General features: G+C 35.6%; 1 protein-coding gene across 1 annotated transcript; it reads left to right on the top strand.

The window, feature by feature from the left end:
• Positions 1 to 992: 992 nt before the first annotated feature.
• Positions 993 to 16,852, top strand: LOC129946568 (tyrosine-protein kinase hopscotch). Its single transcript, XM_056056807.1, has 14 exons — positions 993 to 2,058; positions 4,565 to 4,728; positions 4,796 to 4,888; positions 6,476 to 6,589; positions 6,670 to 6,821; positions 13,132 to 13,269; positions 13,348 to 13,469; positions 13,542 to 13,751; positions 13,822 to 13,955; positions 14,748 to 15,145; positions 15,203 to 15,444; positions 15,519 to 15,683; positions 15,741 to 16,084; positions 16,150 to 16,852. The coding sequence occupies exons 1-14, from the start codon at positions 1,270 to 1,272 to the stop codon at positions 16,295 to 16,297; spliced, it is 3,213 nt and encodes a 1,070-aa protein (XP_055912782.1). The 5' UTR covers positions 993 to 1,269; the 3' UTR covers positions 16,298 to 16,852.
• The last annotated feature ends 3,903 nt before the right edge of the window (positions 16,853 to 20,755 follow it).

Genomic DNA, 20,755 nt, shown 5'->3' with positions numbered 1-20,755 from the left:
GTATGTTAATATTTGTCAAAATGTAAACTATCCCATACTACCTTAATGGATATGGCTTCCATAAAACTCACAAAGTTGCAATAGAAACAACTATTGACGGATAAAAGACATCAGTGCCATACACAATCAAGCCAATTCACTCCGAACCATTTGGACTACGTCCAACAACTACAGTTGACATCAGACAGAACTACTTGACTTCTTCATTCACCATCCACGACAGAGTCGAGCCTTGGCTCATGATCGTTGATGTTTGACTTGTTAAAAATCAAAAAGATTGACAGAGCCAACTCGATATACCCACAAATGTTCGATTTTGTTCGGGCAATTGGTTCTCTTGTTATATGTCAGAGATTTCCCCGATTTTATATATATATTTCACGAATTTGTTGCGGAAAGTGGAGTGGTAAACCAAATAAGCTCAGAAAAGTTATTTAAACTTTTGTACTCATACAAAACATAACTATTTTTTATTTCTACCGTTTCCTAGTATTATGTTCTTGCAGAAGTCTATTTAAAATATCATTGCCTGCACAGTGGAAATTCATGTTGTTCCATGAATATTCTTCATGTGAATTTTGACAGTTTACACATCAACATTGAAAAAAGACTTCGATTTAACCATCAGTTTGATGGTTTTTTCAACGTTTTTCGCATTGTTTTGAAATACAGTTTAGTTTTTCCCAATATGCCAACGAGGCAATTAATTGTTAATTAGTTTGTTTCTAGAATGATCTTCCTCCGAATAAAATGCCAATTTTACCTTTTTTCATCTAAATTAAAATTGTCAAAAGAATCGATTCGATTCCATCCGCAACTCGTTCATTAAATTCTCATTCTATTATCGCCATGATTGATTACGTTCTTCCAAGTGTAGGTTCGGTGTAATAGCCCATTTGGTCTTGTGCTTCCACCTTTACTAAATAACTTCGCCGTGTCCTTGCGCTTTGTCAACCACCCCCATACTGCTACTTTATTTTTCCAAAAATCAAAAATAAAATGGTGTTGATTGTGTTGACGAATCTTGTTATCGCTTAATATTTTTATTTTTCCTTAAATTTGTTTTTAATAATCAAACGCGATTGAAAAAAATATAAAAAATTGAGCGATCTGATAAACCAAGAAGTGTGATACTGCTTTTAAAGCAGATGTGCTTCAATGTGCAATTAATAAAAATAGATTCTTAAAAGAAAATAGAAAAAAAACAAGTTTCTTTTTGTTTTTTCATTACAAAACTAAAAACAAACAAACAATTACAATTTATTAAAAATGATGAAAGTTATAAATGCAATACGTTCCAGAAAGCCACAAACAACAATAATGCCAGGAGCAATTCAAGTTTTCCTTTATAAAGACAAAGAATTCAAGATATTCTCAGATTCGGACATTACCTGCGAGAAGATATGCATCGAATGCTGCATATCACTTAAAATTCTACCAACGACTCGCTTGTTATTTGGACTCCGTAAACTGGATTCGGAGGAGTGGCTTTTTCCATGTCAAATACCAGAAAGAAGCGATAAATACGAATTCCGGATGCGATTTAAGGTGCCCGATTTGGATAATTTGTCTACAATTGATCCAAATGCATACGAGTATTTGTATCATCAAATAAGGCATGACATGTTCCACGAACGCATCGATGAAATTCGGTATCCATTGCACAAGAATAATGTTCTTGGGTTGGGGGTGGTGGATATGTATATTGATCTGGCGGAAAAAAAGGGGTCTGTGGAGAGTATTGAGAAGAACTACAAAAAGTATGTACCTCCGATAATCCTGCAAACGCATCAAATATTTGCTAGGAAAAGAATTTTAGAGGGATTTGAGAATCTTCGCAAAACAACAAAAGGACTGAATTATGTGAAGAGCTCTTACATGCATACCTTGGCAGATCTAGCTCCGAACTATTTGCGAGAAAAGTATAATGCCACAGTTGCTAATTTTCCCGAAGGTGGCGATCAATTGGACCGGAGTAATAACTATCCGGTTAGTGTGGATTTGGATCTGTTTGGAGATGAGGGCCCATCAATTAAAGTTTCGCTATTTAAAAAGCAGGTAAGGCAGAATGTTTCGTATCTCAACGACACTTATTAATACGTAAAATACATAAAGTCTTCATAATGTACTCAAATTCTTCAGAACCGATTTTTAGGTCATTAACCTTTTATTACGGTTTTTTGGAAGATACCTTTGTTTGTGTAGCTAATGTCGGTCTGCAACTTCTAAAGTAATTAATTTTTTCCCTGATAATCGTTTCCTCACCCTTTCACTTCGGATGTAAATCTGCAAAATTCTGATTTTAACAGTACTAAAAAATGGAGAATAAGAAATCAGGTTAATTTTAGTGTTTGGAAAAACCAATAATATTTGTTAAAACGGGATATGACACAAGTGACGCTAGCATAAATAAAACTGAACATCGTGATATTTTCGGTATGGGTATTACCATCTACCTCTTGCGGAACGATCACATACGCGATGTTGTCAATCTAAGAAGATGCACTTACTTGTTTTACCTAATGATCTAACTACAGTATGAACATAAAACATATCTTAAGCCTCTTGGACAGTATTCAAAGAAGAGCTTCAAAAATGATTGTTGACAAATAAAATCATTCACTGTTTACGTCGTAAGATCGTCGTAATGCTTTTTACCTCACCCTTTTTTAACGATTGTACTCTTTCGAAATTTTAGGCAGCGCATTTCCCTTCTTAGTTGCGCGCCATAATGGGCTGGCGATCCTGAAATATTTTATATTTAAGTCCAAGTTTTTGTCTATTATTGAATGAACTGCAAAGGTTTTCCAAGTCGAGCTTAATTATTGTCACAATATCTACTTCCAGTAGATACCATGGCGGGATGATTAGTGCATAGGATTATTATGCCAGAGGTCTTGAGAATTAACAAATCCTCCAAGAGTAATTGTTTTTATGAAAAGTGCTTTCTCAAATTATCCGTTCGAATTTGGCTTAAAACTATGGGTCCCCTCCGTCCCTGATAACATTAATAGCATTCAGAAATGTTTGAGAGTTGTAAGTGACTAGGCTCTAGTTCTCAAAGGACTGTTTTTTCGCCTAATTTATTTGTATTTATCTACTTTTAGTTAAATTTCCTACAGTACTGCATTCAAGATTTTATAGAATCGTTGTTCCTCACATACGAAGCGATACTCCGGAAAACTTTTCTCTTAAACATGTTTCGTTTTCCTTTAATAAACAACTAAGTCTAGGATTTATATGTGAGAACTGTCAGGAAAATTACTCTGTAAAGCAGCAGCTTGGATTAAAATTAAAAGTGTTTTGACAATCTTGCAGACTTACAGACTCTGTTGGATTTGAGCGCCAACTTGCGTTTTTGTCCCTCTTTTGTGTTTACCAAATTGATCCTCTTTTAACCTTGATTGTTGTTGTTGACCAACAACAACATTAGCCACTCCGTAATTCTAAGGTACTTAGAATCAATTCCAAAGCACACAGACTACACCATCCCCCAACTACAATTCGACAGAAACTTCCAGATTTCTATACCTAACAGATCTTTTTGGGAGGATAGGACATTCTTGGAGGATGAGTCAATCCATTTTTACACAGATGGGTCAAAAACCAAAGAAAGGGTTGGTGGAGGTGTGTACTCCGAACGACTGAAATTGAGTCTCTCATTCCGCCTTCCCAATCATTGTAGCGTGTTCCAGGCGGAACTTTTGGCGATTAAAGAAGTCTTGTCTTGGCTCAAAGAAAACGTGATATCAACATCTGATATCCGTATTTTCTCTGACAGCCAGGCCGCTATCAAATCCATAACTGTCGATCATCTCTAATGGAGATGGCACAACAGTTCAATATTCACCTTTGCTGGGTGCCGGGCCATAGATACATTCCAGGTAACTGTAAGGCAGATGAACTCACCAGGAACGGTACAGTACAGCCCATCCTACCACGTTTGGCAAGTACTGGCATACCAATCGCTACTTGTAAACTGTTGCTGATGCAAGACGCTGCAAGGAGGGCAGGCACCAGTTGGAACAACATCACCACGTGTCAAGCCACAAAAAACATCTGGCCAACACTGGATTTAAAACGTTCAAGGTGTTTGCTCTCTCTAAACAGATCGCATAAAAGCTCGATAATAGGTGTCATAACCGGACACTGTCTAATAGGAAAGCACGCCACGAGACTAGGCGTATTCTCAAATGACTTTTGCAGAAGCTGTATGGACGAAGAAGAGGAAGAAACGGTTCTTCATCTTCTCTGCACATGCCCTGCTCTAGCTCGAAAACGCAAGAATTACCTAGGAGAATTCTTCTTTAACGATCTAAACGATCTTAATCATATCGGTATAATCAGCCTCTCACGTTTCGTAAGGGACTCAAGCTGGTTCCATTGAGCTTAGGAGAAAGCCTCAAGATCCATGTTGTATCACAATGGGCCATTAAACTGGCCTAAGTGTGTCCGTTTCCATCTTGGACAGCCACTATAACCTAACCTTGATTGTTTTACTTTTTTCTACGGTTAACTTTTTACTTAAAAAATTGTATAATTCTTTTATGTCTTTTTATTTTAGTGGTTGTTGGTAACAAAGTTGGAAAACCTTAACGCATTATATTTGGATGAAAATCAACTTGGCGTTGAATTAGATATAAATGGACATCTAAGAAAATATCATTTAAAGTTTAATCATCCACATGAGTCAAAGTCCTTTATGACCTATGTTACCGGATATTTAAGGTAAATTAAATTAAAAAAAAAAAAACTAACCGTTTATCTTTAGACTAATTATTTTTTTATTTTTTAGGCTTTCAATCAAATGGATGTTTGATCCTTGTGTAAATTTTCCAACGCCGTCTCTTATGGAACTGAAAGAACTTAAGTGCCATGGCCCCGTAGGGTAAGTCTTGTTCTTGTTATTGTATTTTTATTTCTTCTTTTAAGTGAAATAATTAATTATCATCTATCTGGAGGGTTCTCGGGGATTAATTAATCGATTAACTTTGTTAATAAGTGCCAAACAGTGGAGATTTTTAAAGCACTGATTTTGGGGTGCATCAATTTTTAAACTTTCGCAAAGTATTCTATTCAATTTTGTATTTATTTACTCTTAATTCAAGGCAAACAAAATATTTAATTATGTATGCATATGTGTTACATGCTCAAAATTATCACTGACCTAACTCAAGTTTCCAAGCGGAAATACTTTTATTTTTTTTGTAAACATCATGCCGTAGATTCCTTTGAAATTTGGCATCAATAATAAAACATTTAACTGCCCAAGCCACCATCAGCAAACAGAGACGAATAATACATGTATATTAATGAAAGATAAAAAATAGAATTGACCCCAATTTTGATGTATCCGTCACGTATAAAATCGTAATTCACTGGAAAATTTTAAAACACTAACAGTTTATTATTGTCTTGTATTGCTATTTTTTTCTTATTTATATTATCATTTTTAGGAAGTCCAGTGATATTTAATATTTCGGTCTTGTTTTCTGCAGATAACAATATGTACAGTAAAGTAAAACAAAATGCAAACGAAAGATTATATTCATGTATTAAGCTAATGGGTTTTAAGGCGAGGAATTACGTTAACATAATTGATTAAGGGTTGCTATAGTTTGTTGCCACCTTAAGACCTTATTGGCATTGAAGAAATCAATTGCAACAATAAGTTGGTGTTGTTTTTCTATTCGATTTTTATTAGGTCAGTGTAAGTTCAGAAAGAATTAGAAAGACTTTTCACTGAGGAGAGGGCCATTTAAAGGTTTCTTTTTAAGCCATAAATAATTTTGACACTAACCGCCGTTTCCTGCTTGAAATCTTTTGACAAAAATTGATGGTAACACATCAGCGAAATTAAGTGAGTTGTTTTAGGCTTTTAATAATGTTGGAAAATATTAAACATGTAAATTGTTATATTTATGAGTGCCAACTCGACATCCATCCCAATAGCTGAACATTTAACGCACTAGACTTAGTTTAGAATCTGAGAAGATTTCTATACAAAGCCCCCATTAATAGACTAGATCGAGTTGACTCAGAAATTGAAATTTGGTGCTTTAACCGAACAACTATTTTGGTCAAAAAATCATCTCTTCATTTCGATTGCCATGCTTACTCGCACGTTGTTGTGGAAGTTTGGTGCAGATTTGAGAGTTGTGGCATCATTAGACCATTTTCCAATTTCGAAAATAAGCATTAACAATCTCTATCAACAGTGGGCTTTTTACACAGCCATACTAATTGACTTTTCTTTTCTGAAATTGAAGCTATGGCTTTGGACGATTTTTGGTTCATGCAGGTTGCCAAATAGCCTTTATATAGCTGCTTTATTATGATTACAAGGCTAAAAAAGGGTTTGATTTTGTTTTAAAAATATAAAAATCATTTAATTTCAAGTTTCTATTTTAAAGTTTAAAACTTCTTAAATTTGTATTTTTTTTTTTAATATTGTTTCGTTTATTTTTAATTTCAGGGGTGATTTTTCATATGCTCAAATTCGAGAATCAGGTAAAGGTCGGGGAACTTTTATTGTTCGACAATGTGAAAAGGAATACGATACATATTACATTGATATTGTTGCAAAAAAGTAAGAAAGAACAAAAACATTTATAACTAATAAAAAGAAACATTTTAAAACTTTTTTTCTAAATTTAATTATATTTGCAGAAAGCATCCAGAAACTTTTAAAATAACGAAAATAGACAACGAATGGTTGTTGCACATGGACGAGGTTAGCAAGTTTGCTAATCTAAACGATTTAGCCGATCATATTCCAGCTGATATCAAATTTAGATATCAGATACCAGCTTCTGATTATGGTAAATTAAATCATATTAACATATTCTTCACAATTATTTCCATTTTATTTAATATATAATGTTAAACTGGCCTAAGTGTGTCCGTTCCATCTTGGACAGCCACTATAACCTAACCTAATATATAATGTTTGTTTGATTGGGCTTTAATGATCAATATTCTTGATGCAATTAATAAAAAACTAATTCATTTTCTGTTACCCGACGTTTCGCTGGCTATTTTCCAGCTTCTTCAAGGGATTTTTAAAATTCTCCATTTTCGGAAGCCAAGTTGGTTGAGGTCCTCACCCACCTGGGTGCGTCACCTGAATCGCGGTCTTCCTCTACTGCGCCGTTCCTCGGAATGTGATTCGAAGACCTTCCGGGCTGGAGCGTTGTTATCCATCCGCTCTACATGACCTAGCCATCTAATCCGTTGGACTTTATTTCTGCTAACTAGGTCAGTGTCGCTGTACAGCCCGTACAGTTCGTCGTTATATCTTCTTATCCATTCTCCATCTATTCGTAAGGGACCGAAAATCACCCGAAGAATTTTTTTCTCGAAGCATCCTAAGACGCTCTCATTTTTCTTTGAGAGGGTTCAGGCCTCCGCGCCATAAATGAGAACCGGAATGATGAGTGTCTTATAGATGGTGATTTTAGATGCTCGAGAGAGGACTTTACTTCTCAATTGCCTTCTAAGTCCAAAGAAGCAGCGATTTGCGAGAGTTATTCTTCGTTTGATTTTAGCGCTGGTGTCGTTGTCTGTGTTGATAGCGGTGCCTAGGTAGACAAAGTCCTTAACTACCTCAAATCTAAAGCTGTCTATGGTGACGTTTTGTCCAAGACGTCGTTGTTCAGTGTCCTTTCTTGATGACAGCATATACTTGGTTTCGCCCTCATTGACCACTAAACCCATCTTCTTCGCTTTCGTCGCAATGCTCAAAAACGCTCCGCTGACATCACGCTTTGATCTTCCAATTATGTCAATATCATCTGCGTATCTGAGTAATTGGATGGACCCTTGGAAGATTGGAAATAAATAAACTTAAATCCATCGTCATTCTGCACAAACGGATAAGTTTGACAGGGATGCCAAATCTAGACATTGCTCGGTAGAGCTCTTCCCTATAGATGCTGTCATACGCGGCTTTAAAATCGATAAATAGATGGTGGGTATCGATTTGAAGTTCCTGGTTTTTTTTTCCAAGATCTGCCGTAGTGTGAATATTTGGTCGATAGTGTACTTTCCTGGTCTGAAGCCACACTGATAAGGACCAATCAGATGGTTGACGAATGGCTTCAGACGTTCACATAATACGGCAGAGAGGACCTTATACGCAATGTTAAGGAGACTGATGCCTCTGTACATTGTATATATATTTTCTATAGTACTCTCATGAAGAGGAACGATCGAAGCGACATCTGAGAGGCGTGGAGATGATTGAATTTGATCCCTTTTTTTTGTACCCCTCGATAGTTGAGAATGAGAGAAAATTCAACAATAATTAAAGAATAGAAAATAGAGAAGAACATATGCAAATGTAGTAGGAGATCGAGGGAGATAATAGCAACAATGTTTTGACATTATATGTGTGTATGCATATTATACTTGAAGAGGAAAGTTTTTACGGTTATGCTTTGGCAAGAAATAGAAAAAGTATTTATAAGAGAAACAATAACAACGCAAAACAGTACTGCAAGAGTATTTTTTTTGGGGTAGGTAGTGAATATAATATATTTGTTTTCCAATTCAATAGGGTGTTCCTGATAATGGTCTTTATTTTTGATATGACTCTTGAATCAAAAAAAAATTATATTTTATCTTTTGTATACCAAAAATGTAGTTTCACGTAATTCCTTCAGTTTGTTCGTTTTATATGTATAATTCTATATGTTTATATTTATAAAGGGTGAATTTTTAAAAGTCATATGAAAGCATGAAAGTTAAAAACAAACACATACAATTCGGAAAAATGCATGAAATCTTTATTTGAATGGATAGTACGGTCCATATAATTTAATTTTTGAATATTATTTCATGCAGATGTTGAACTTGACCGCGCCTCAAGGGGTCCATTCGCTTAGTCCAATTTCCAATATTTCAATTCAACAAATTGCAAGCGTTGTTCGTTTGTAAGACGATTTATGGTGCAATTATAGACCAAACTGAAGATGTTTGACAGTGAAACAAAACACGAAACGTGCGTCAGCTGTTTAAACCAGTGTTGCCAAAAAGATAAATCAAAAAGATTTTTTTTCCTTTTTAGCTTTTCGGTAATAATTTTTATTTCGTCAGTACTTGCAGTTAAACCTCCAACTATCTACGAATTATTTAGTAAGATCTCATATACTAGAGTCAAATGGGCTATTTGTTCTGATAAGATATCAATTTTTGAGAAGTTTTTGTTGCTAAATTCCTAGACATGCTAATTAAAATGCCCGCCGAAAAAAAACTCTTGAAACAAGGTGCAAACTCGGCATACAATGCACTTACAAGTATGTTTGTATCTTTTACAAGAAAAGACCTTAAAAGATTAAAACCGAAAAAAGTAAAATATTCTGGACTATATGAATCGAAGAGTTCCATAGAAGCAATTAATGTTATCATAATGATATCTCCACACAAGAAACACTTCCATTCTGTCAAAATCACGATATCTTATATATTAGGCTTATATCTTTCAAATTAAGGCATTGATATGTGTAAGGTTAATTTTTGAACCTAGTTTTATATTATATTGTATTTATTTATTTGAATGTTCCTATATAAAAATTTAAAATTCAATTCAGTACACCCTATTTAGCCGTTAAAAAACAAAAATCATCCAAGTTTTGAATAAATTTTAATTTTTGATTGTGTTTATACTTGATGCGTACAAATAACAAATAACACGCAAGAATAACAACAACAAAATAACTGAATATATTTAAAATCTTCAATGCATCATATGCCAAATATGGCAACATTTCATTTTTAACAAAAATTGAAAATTTAAAATGAAATGAGAATTATTAATTTCAAAATACCTACAACGTTATTGTATACATAGCTACAAACAAATGTATTTGTATATGCCAAATATGGCAACATTTCATTTTTCACAAAAATTGAAAATTGAAAATTTAAAATCTAACGACAATTTATAAATTCAAAATACCTACAACGTTAAAGTATACATAGCTACAAGCATATGAATACATATGCATGCACCTCTCCTCTACATTCACACGTGAAAACAAAAAAAATGTAAACAAATATTATTCCTTTTTGATTTGAAATTTGTATTTTAGCTATCTCCCTCGAACATATTAATGCTTATGGAACCTAAGCAAATTTACTTTTCTCATTCTTTCTTTAGTAATTTTCTCCTCATTCTTGATTTCCTACTAAGCATTTTGATACACGCAGCGCCATAAACGGCGTGGAGATGAAATAAAAATGTTCGTTCCATAGGAGTACTATAAGAAATATATATACAATGCTCTGTAGTTGGCACCATATTTTGCAGATGAGTTGGTTCATTAGTTCGGCAGCGATGCCGTCAGCTCCAGCAGCCTTGTTTGACTTAAGTTTAGATATAGTTATCTTCACTTATTCAAGGTCGGGTCGGCGGAATTGTTGATCTGCGTCGCCGAGGTTGAGTGGTTCTATCTCCCTTACAGCGGAATTCGGTTCGTCACCGCCGTTATATAATTTGGAGAAGTGATCTTTCCATATTCTCAACATCGACTGTGGTTGTACTACGATGTTCCCCTGATCGTCTTTACAGGCTTCGGTTCGTGGCTGGTACCCTTGGGAGGTTTTTTTACCTTTTGGTAAAATTTTTAAATTCCTGTTGTGACATCCCTCTATCTCCTCGATCGCGCTCTTCTCATGCTCTCTTTTTTTCCATCTAAGAAGCCAGTGTTCCTCTCTCCTCTTCTGCTCATAGAGCTCGCGAGCATCTCTGGTCCTTTTATGCAGCCCCGTTCTGTATGCCTGCTGTTTCGCTGCGTGCGCTTGCCGGCATTCGTCGTCAAACCAGGGGTTTCGCTGTGGTGGCCGTGTGAAACCTAGCACTTCAGATGCGGCATCAATGATGGCTGCAAGGCAATGTTGCCACTATGGTTTTCAATGCTTAATGCAGGCAGCATAGGACTCCTTAAGAGGTTATTAGAGACTCGATTGGAAAAGGACATGGCAGTCTCTTGCGATTGTAGCCGTCTAACGTCGAATCTTCTCACAGTACTTCCTTGTTTTGGCTTAGATCGGGATATCCGTAGCCGTACCTTGGCTACAACGAGGTAGTAGTCCGAGTCAATGTTGGTCTCTCGGAATGTTCGGATATCCTGTATACTGTAGAAGTGTCGTGCGTCGATCGCAATGTGGTTAATCTGGTTGACGGTTGATTGATCAGGAGATTTCCATGTCCCCTTGTGGATATTGAGATGTGTGAACTGCGCAGCGAAATCGATCAGCCTGAATCCGTTGTCCGATTGTGCCACCAAAGATGTCTTCTCTTCCTAGCTTGGCATTCAAATCTCCTAAGACAATTTTAATGTCATAGCCATGGCACTGCTCATATGTATGTCTTGTCCAAGAGCTCGAAGAATATGTCTTTGGTGTCTTAATCTTTCTCCTCTGTTGGGGCATGCGCGCATATGAGGCTTATGTTGGCGAATTTAGCCTTGATGCTGATTATCGTGATGCGCTCGCTCACACTGTTGAAACTTAAGACTTTTTGCCTAAATCTAGTTCCAACAACAAATCCACACCCAAATACGCTCTGTCTTTGTTCTCGGTAGGAGTTGCCGTAGTATATATCGCAGTCTTTTAGTTTGCGTTTGCCCGGTCCATCCCATCGCACTTCTTGGATGGCGGTAATATCTGCCTTGCAGCAGTTTAGGGCTTCCGCTAATTGTTCGGCTGCACGTGGTCTGTTAAGGGACCTAACATTCCACGTACAGATCCGAAGTTCGTTGTCCTTATTTCGTTTGCGTGGGTTGTCAACAGTGAATCCGTCCGTATCCGAGGCTTGTTGGTGCTTCGCAACTAAAGGTATTTTTTACGTGGCCAGGAAGTCACCCCGACGGCACAACCCCCACCCTGGAAGGCCAAATTCTTAGTATAACTCCAAGGAAGGGGAGCCGGATAAACCGCTCCTTACAGGCCTTGGCTCCGAATATGTCGAAGAAGCCCTTCAACTTTACTGGAACTGTAGACGCCACCGTTGATTCCATCTCGAGAATTTGTCCGCTGCTGTCTGGATAAGGAGAGGTGCCTTAGTGGAAACACCTCTCCCCCCTCTCTCGTTTGCTGCCCCCAACAACTTTCCACTGGGGTGAGAACCCAATCTCAAGTTGAGGTACTAGCCACCCGATGTTCACCGCGGGAAGGTGAGAGTAGGAGTTGACAGACAGAGGTGGGTTTTGAGAAAAACCTGTGGACGCTTGTGTCCTCTTGAATGCACATGTCTACCATTTGAACATCCTTATAAATATGTAGTAAGCCAAAAAAACTTAAAAATTGTTCTAAAATACAACAGAAATAGTTAATTACTATCTTTATTTATCGGCAAAATAAACAAATCATAGTATATGGTCATTTATATCGTGGTTTCAAGTTAGGAGCGCTTGCAAACTCAGTTGTCATTACAAGTATCATAATATAAGTTGAATGTTGGAAGAGTTACTAACGTCGTAAATATTTTGCGTCATCAATGCATTGTCATCCTCATAATAATCATAATTTTAAGAAAACCCAAAAGTGATCAATAATGTGCCGTTGCATTCGTTATTATTTGTCTCGTCGAAGATGCGAATGGGCAGACGATTACAGATATTTTTGGGTATCAGTTAAAGATGAACAAGATGTGGCAATGAGCCAAAAAACACCAATAATTATGAATTTATTGAGTCAGAAGTTTTTTGTCTCTGTAATTTCACGTTTTGGTGAACTCAGTTCGCCGACAAGATCATACAATTTCGTGAGGTACGCAAAAAAACGTGTTTGCTAGAATAAGTCCCGAACTCAAATTCTGATACATAGTCAGAAAAGTAGGTAAATATTACCTCAAGAGATTTGCTTCCTGCGAATCTTTTTAAGGCAGCTTATTGTGTGATTTCTACACTTTATGGCAATTTCCAATCTCTATAATGAAATAAAATTTTCTCTGGAAGACGACAGCTTTTAGCACCAAAAATATGAATCATCCTTTGATTAAAAAATTGTTTTCGTTTGTAAATATTTTTTTTTACAGGAATATAAAGAAATTTTAAAAATGAAGTTGTGTTAAACAAACTTAATTAAAATTGAATATTGACGTAAAATAATATGATTTTATTAAAACAGATAAACCACAATTGTTGCTATTATGTGTTTCACGAAATCTTTTACCAAAAACAACTGGCAACGAAATTACCCTTGAAAGACTGCAAGAAAATCGTCCACAAATTTTCGAACCAAAAAGAGATCTTCAACGTTATATTCGTAAGTTATATTATAATATTATTTCCTTTTATTAATATATAAATTGAATTTATTTTTTTTTTTTTCTTAAATTAACAGATTCTGAGACTCGAAGTGATTGTGGTAGAATGACATGTCACTTAGCCGAATGGATTCAAAAAAGTGGTATTAAAAATATAAAAGTGACGTTAAAAATGTTAAACAACGAATCTGACTTTGGGGTATGCTGGAGAACTTTATCTTTTTCATCTTCGTGTATAATTAAATTATTTATTATTATTTTTTCTATGAAGGCTTTTATGGAATTATCAAATACATGGAGCGGAATATATTCGGCAGATTTTCTTAAAATGTACGGTCTAACTTTGACAGCACCATATGCAGTGATAGTAGAGCACTCTAAATACGGACCACTTAATAGATTTTTGTCTACAAGACGTAACGTTTCATTCAGATGTTTATTAGAACTAGCAAATGGTTTAGTTCGTGCTGTTGCGTTTATGGTAATAAATTTAAATGATACAACAAAAATATTAAGTTTAATTTTTATTAATTTTAAATACACTTTTTTAGCAAGAAAAAAGAATATATCATGGGCGAATTCGATGTAGTTCCTTGATGGTTACCAGTTATTGTCCAGAAAAAAATGTTATTGTTGCCAAACTTGCTGACTTTGGAATTCGAAGAGAATACGATAAGAACAGAGAGTAAGTTATTTTTATTATTTATAACTAAAGCGCGTATAAAGTTAACTCTTTTTAAGTTTAAATATTTCAGAGGTTTTTAACAGAAAAAGCGAATTATGAAAATTCGTTACGGTTCTGTAGTCCCTTAAAAAAATATATTATTTTCGGGGCTTTACTTTTTTCCGAGTTAGACTTTTTGTTTGTTTCGCCATTACTCCTGAACAACGTTAGCAAAACTTGCAAATTTATTGCCATAACAATGGTTCAGATGACGTTCTGCATTTTATATTTTGTTGGTATAATTGCCTAGCAAAGTCGGTAATGGCGTGGCTTTTGTAAAGTCGCTTGGGCACACAAATAAGCCTGAGACAATTGAAGACTTGAAAGCGGCTCTAATGGCTGCATTTTGGCTTGAATTTATGTGAAAAAAAAAACACTAAAATTAGTTTGCTGTACGGAGACTTTTTGGACTATGTGTAGAAGTAAATCCTTATTTTTTGATTGAAGCCGAATTCTTGGCCATACCATATTTCTTCTTGAAAACCTCACGTCAAAAAAAAACCTTCATCAGTTTATTGTTTCTTTAATAATCGGCTTGTGTAAAATACTACAATGATTTTGATTATTTTGTTACTGTACTCAAACAGTTATGTAAATTTCAACCTTTTGAAATTTAAAAGAAAACAAATTTTGCAACCTGTTGTCTTGTGTGAAAATCTATTGTATCTATTGTAATTGGGGCTTCTATAAAACTTTTTTTACAATTATTCTTATATTGTTTATATTAATAGTTTTTTTTTTATTATTTTGTAGCTTGCCTTGGATACCATCGACGTTTTATTCAAATCTTTCAAACAAACAATTGTATGATTTGTCTTCAGAATTATGGGCATTTGCCACAACTATGTGGGAAATATTTTCTCGCGGTGAACCCATCCAAGGTTTGACTGTCAAGCAACTCACTTATACTCAAAGAGAGACTGGAGGAATCTTAGAAATTCCACGTGAATGGCACGACGATATTCGTGATATTATAATGAATGGCTGGAGCATAAACGAAATACGTTTCGATAAAATGAACATATTAAGAAAACTCAATAAACTTATAAAGAAAGATGAGGCGTTATGTTCAGAAATAAGTCAACCTTTTACAGATGATGACATTGAACCATCGACTAATTCAACGTCCAGTAATGAAACTGGGAATATATGTAAGAAATATTTTGATTACATAATTATTTAAGGTATTAATGGTTATATTTCTTTAGGTGACGACGAAGAGGATGCAGCTATGTTCTCTGATATGTTAGAAATGGCGACAGTGCAAAGAATTACCCAAGGTAAACTAATAAGAAAGGTAAAAATAGGCGAAGGTCATTATGGTGTGGTGTACCGGGGCGAAATTGAATATCACAACGAAACAAGGAGAGAAGTTGCAATCAAAGTTCTCAAAAACAGTGACGGAGGGTGTATCGGTGAAGATTTTAATAGAGAAATTGATATTATGCAGGTAAAGTGTTATCTTAAGGAATTCTTATTTATGTTCGTGTTTTTCTCAATTGAATTTGGTTTATCTACCAACAGGGCTTAAATCATCCAAATATAGTTAGAATTATTATGTTTACTGAGCAGCCAATGTCCATTGTTATGGAATATTTAATGGGCGGATCTTTCGAAGTCTACTTATTGTCTCGTAAACCAATTTTAACAAACGAAAAATTGCTGAATTTTTCCTTGCAGATTGCAGAAGTAAGATAAAACGATGTTTTTTTTTCATTTATAGTTACTTATTGATATATTTTCTAGGGTATGGCATACTTGAGTGAAAAGGGTATAATCCATAGAGATTTGGCGGCGAGAAATATCTTAGTGGATGGTGAAATTGTAAAAATATCAGATTTTGGTCTAGCACAGCATGTAAATACTAATGGCTATTACATAACGCAAAAAAATAGGAAAATTCCATATAAATGGTACGCTGTTGAATCTCTAATATCGAATAAATTCTCAGCCTCTTCGGATGTCTGGTCGTATGGTGTTACATTATTTGAAATATTTTCACGAGGCGAAGAACCTTATCTTGAAGGCCTCAAAAAGAACACACCTTTAATGGATTTAGAATTTGTTGCCAAACTGAAAGAAGGAGAAAGGTTTGTATTTTTTACTTAAAAAAAAAACAAATTTGTAATGTTTTCTAAATTTTACTCATCGTTAGGCTGAAAAAACCAGATCTTTGTCCACAAATTGTGTATGATCAAATAATGAAACCTAGTTGGCATGCAGAAAAGGAAAAGCGTCCAACTTTTAAACAAATTATTAAAATTATCAAATCTATTCAAAATTCAAATGAAGATCTTATTTAGGAAAATTTAAAATTATGTCAAGCATTTATTTAGGTTTAAGAAAAAAATGACTTTTTTTATATCTATAAAATTAGTAAATCGAATATTCATATGATACTAAATAAGCCACAGGTTTATTCCATGTTAATATAATTTCTTAAGTTATTCTTTTTTTGTATAAGGTTTGTCGTATCTCCACAACAATATTTCATATAGATCTTTAATTTTGAAACTAAGATAAATGATGAAATGAATGAATTCCATTATATTCTCAAAAATAATTCTATTTAAGCTCGAAACACGAATACCGAAACGACCATGTTACAATGAACGACACATTTATTGAAATTTATTAAAAAAGAATAAATCTCTTAAATTTCTTTTGTATATATTTTTCTATGAAAATTCTGAATTTCTTCTTTTTTCATTACATTATTTTTAAGTACGTTTTATTTAGTTAAGAAAATAGTTTTAATTTATAAATGTATGAAAGAAATTTTATTGTCTTGCTGTGTAAATTTGTTGTAAATAATATATTCTTGTGTTTATATATACATATATACAAAAATAAAATAAATTGTTTTATCACAAAAAAAACCTCAAAGTTTTTATCTCTAATTTTTTTTGCACGAGCCAAGGAGAAATTGCTTCAAAACTGGTTTAAAATAAGTTTAAGCTATTTTCTTAATGCAAGACTTGCCAACAGTTGATATAGAATCAATGGCGGATGCAGGGGGGGTCGTAGGGGTCATGACCCCCTGGGAGATAATTTGTTTGCTTTTTCGTAGGAATTCCTTTCAATGGATATGACCCCCATTATATTTTAAATTATTTTTTTGTATATGAAAACAACATTTGTATTTTACTTCCTTAAACTTTGTTACTAAAAGTACTACTTTTGACTGAAGATTGGACCAGGAACATAATATGCCCTATTCCAAAAACACAGCTCAAATTCATCAACTTTAGACCAATTGACAATCCAGGGGGGGTCATATGAGCCAAAAAGCTTATACAGTTAAGTTGTATAAGTAAAGATTTCATTTAAAGATTTATTACAACTTTTCTTCACAACTTATTTGTTTACTTACCTTACTTTGTTTTAATTTAAGTTTTTTAGCTAAGTTATGTTCTTAAATACAACTATCTCCTCAAATTCAAGAACCAAACCTTTTTGTCTCTACAATTTTTAAGTTTTGTTGACGCCTTTATAAGATCCAAATACGAGTAAGCAGATTGATAACGATAGTAATAAGAGACTCCCTGAAATTGAGTTCGAAAAAACTACGTCAAAAAAAGCCCGACATTTTTACATATCAGATCCTCTCTAATTTTCTGGATTTTTAAATTTTTGTAGCGTTCTTCGCATTAATAAAAATGAAAACAAGAAAAGTGTGTTTTGTTTTTGGAAAAAAGCAATCGTTTCAAAACAATTTCCTACATCTCTGCACGAAATGCACCAAAAACCCTCTAAGCTATTGTATTTTAGCTTTTAAATATGCCATAACTTGCTGGACAACAGTGTTCTAAATAATTTGATAACTAAAGTTGTCATTTTAGCAATTATTAAATTTTGTTAGCATCCTTTACAAAAAATTAGAGAAGATTTGTAAGCGGTGAGTAAAAACCCATTTAAGTGTGTGACCCCCCCTGATGAAAAGTCTGGATCCGCCCTTCGTCATTGGTGCGTATTTCTTGTAAAGGGGTATGCTCATTTTCGGCCCGGAGTGTACACCAATGAATTTGGTATCAAATTAAAGGTTGTTCTAAGCCGGATATATTTGCAAAAATATTTTGTCGATAACTCATGGGAGATCCGAGATATTTGAGATTGAAGTTCGAAATGTCCAACCATTAAAAATCAGCACTTTTTCGACATAAATGCTAATATCTTTGGATATGGAAAAGCTAGGAAAATCAAAAAGATATTAAAAATTATACTGTAGACCCAATATATTGAAATTACGCGATGCCTTTCTTACAGAATATAATTTTAGACTCCAAAATTACAAAAGTTGAAGTGGAGCTAGTTTTAAATGGTCTTAAAGATGGAAAAGCGGCGGGTACTAACTTTATCCCTTGTGAATTTTATAAGTACAATTCAAGTCTCTTCAAAGAAAAGCTATCCGAAGCTCTGAACATTATATATACGTTTGGTGTCAATCGGGAACACTTTTACGAAGCGCTCATTTGGCCAATTTTTAAGAAAGGTGAATCCGTATTTCCTTCCTGAACTCGGCTCTAAAAATTTACACGTTATACTACTTTGTAATAGGCTCTCAAGATGGGTTGAAATGAACCAGAGGCTGAGTGAGTTTCAATCGGGTTTTCAAAGAGGATATTCCACGTCGGACAATATTTTTGTTTTGTGTAGTTTGGCGAGGATTAAGATTAGTCACAATAAATAACTGTACGCCTGGTTTGTAGACTTTTTACAAACTGTATAACTTGAGAGTTTCTTACAAATTCGTAAAAGCTTTGGAAAAGCTCTATCAACAGACTGAAGCGTACGTATTTGATGGAGAAAGTATAACAAAGAAACTGGAAGTCAATCGAGGATAAGACAAGGTTGCAATTTAAGTCCGTTGCTCTTAGCGCTGTTTCTCGATGACCTGACTGAATATCTGCCTTGTGGAGTAAGGTTTGGTGACAAGCTGGTAAAAGTCATAATGCCGACGATATTGTCATGTTTGCTGAGTCACCCACGTCCTTACAAAAATTATGATAAACAGTATAGCAGAATATTGCAAGATATGGAGCTTAGAGGTAAACACTCGGAATTCCCGAGATGAATCGACGTGGCGTCTACAGTTCTAGTAAGGTTGAACTACTTAGTGAACACCTTATAGGGCTTCTTCGACTTATTCGGAGCCCAGGCCTATAAGGAGCGGTTTTATCCGGCTCCCCATCGTTGGAGTTATACTAAGGATCTGGCCCTCCACGTTGGGGGTTGTGCCGTCGGGGTGTTGCGATGCACGAACAAGCCTCGGATACGGAGGGATTTACTGTTGACAACCAACGCAAATGAATAAATGACAATGAACTTCGGATAAGCACGCGGAATGTTTGGTCCCTTAACAGACCACGTGCTGCTGAAGAATTAGCGGAGGCCCTAGACCGCTATAAAGCAGATATCGCCGCCATCCAGGAAATACGATGGGATGGGCCGGGCAAAAAAAGGATGAAAAACTGAAAACTGACAACACCAAAGATATGTTCGTCGAGCTCCTAGACAAAACATATGAGCAGGGCCCTGGCCATGACATTAAAATTGTCTTAGGAGATTTTAATGCCAAACTAGAAAGAGAAGATATCTTTGGTGGCATAATCGGGAGATACAGCCTGCACGACAACACTTCCGACAACGGATTCAGGCTCATAGATTTTGCTGCGGAGCGAAACGTCATGGTAGCCAGTACGCGTTTTCCACACTTCAACATCCACAAAGGAACTCGGACTTCTCCAGATCAATCTACCGTCAACCAGATTAAACATATTGCGAACGACGCCAGACACGCTTCCAGCATCATGGATGTACGAACTTTCCGAGGAGCTAACATCGACTCGGACCACTACCTCGTTGTAGCCAAGGTAGCACTTCGGATTTCCAGACCCAAGGCAAAACAGGGAGGTGCTGGGAGAAGGTACAAAATCGAACGGCTACAAGCGCCAGAGATCGCCAAAGCTTTTTCCGACCAAGTTACAAGTAACCTCTCTCGAAGTTCTCTGCCGCCAACACAATGTATCGAAAACCAGTGGCAACATTACCAAGATGCAATCAGAGAAGCAGCCTCTGATGTGCTGGGTTTCAAACAGCCACCAACAAGGAACCCCTGGTTTGATGAGGAATGTCGGCAGGCAAATGCAGCCAAACAACAGGCACGCAAAGCGGCGCTGCATAAAAGGACGAGAGCTGCTCATGAGCTCTATGAACAGAAGAGGCGAGAGGAACGCCGACTTCTCAGAAGGAAAAAGAGAGGGCATGAGAAGCGTGTGGTCGAAGATATTGAGAGGTGTAAAAGCAGGAATGAAGTTCGAAAGTTTTATGAACAGGTGAAACGAAATTCACAGGTACATAAGCCTAGAACCGAAGGCTGCAAAGACGAAATTGGAAACATCATAGTGGAACCGCAGTCGATGCTGAGGATATGGAAGGACCACTTCTGTAGACTGTATAACGGCGACGACGAACTGAATTCCACTGTCAGGCAAGATGATCCATTCAACATAGACGACGAAAGTCAACAATCCCGACCTCCTTACTTAGACGAAGTAAAGATTGCCATATCTAAGATGAAGTTTAATAAAGCCTCTGAAGCGGATGGCTTGAATACCGAGCTCTTTAAAGCAGCTGGAGATAAGTTGGTTAGGAGCATGTACCAACTTATCTGTAAGATATGGTCGGAAGAAAGCATGCCCGATGAATGCTGAAAGCTCAGTATTGTTTGCCTGATTCTGAAAAAAAGGAGACCCTCTAAA

The sequence above is a fragment of the Eupeodes corollae genome, chromosome 2 (genome assembly GCF_945859685.1).
Source record: "Eupeodes corollae chromosome 2, idEupCoro1.1, whole genome shotgun sequence".
NCBI classification, from domain to species: Eukaryota; Metazoa; Arthropoda; class Insecta; order Diptera; family Syrphidae; genus Eupeodes; species Eupeodes corollae.
Note: the sequence above shows the minus strand (reverse complement) of the source record. Positions and strands in the feature narration are given on the sequence as shown.

Bases quoted from the DNA above. Each gene is read 5' to 3' on its own strand.
- LOC129946568 (XM_056056807.1), top strand. From the start codon at position 1,270: ATGATGAAAGTTATAAATGCAATACGTTCCAGAAAGCCACAAACAACA. The intron at 4,729-4,795 runs GTAAATTAAATT...TTTATTTTTTAG, and splicing joins TATGTTACCGGATATTTAAG to GCTTTCAATCAAATGGATGT. The intron at 13,270-13,347 runs GTAAGTTATATT...TTAAATTAACAG, and splicing joins AGATCTTCAACGTTATATTC to ATTCTGAGACTCGAAGTGAT.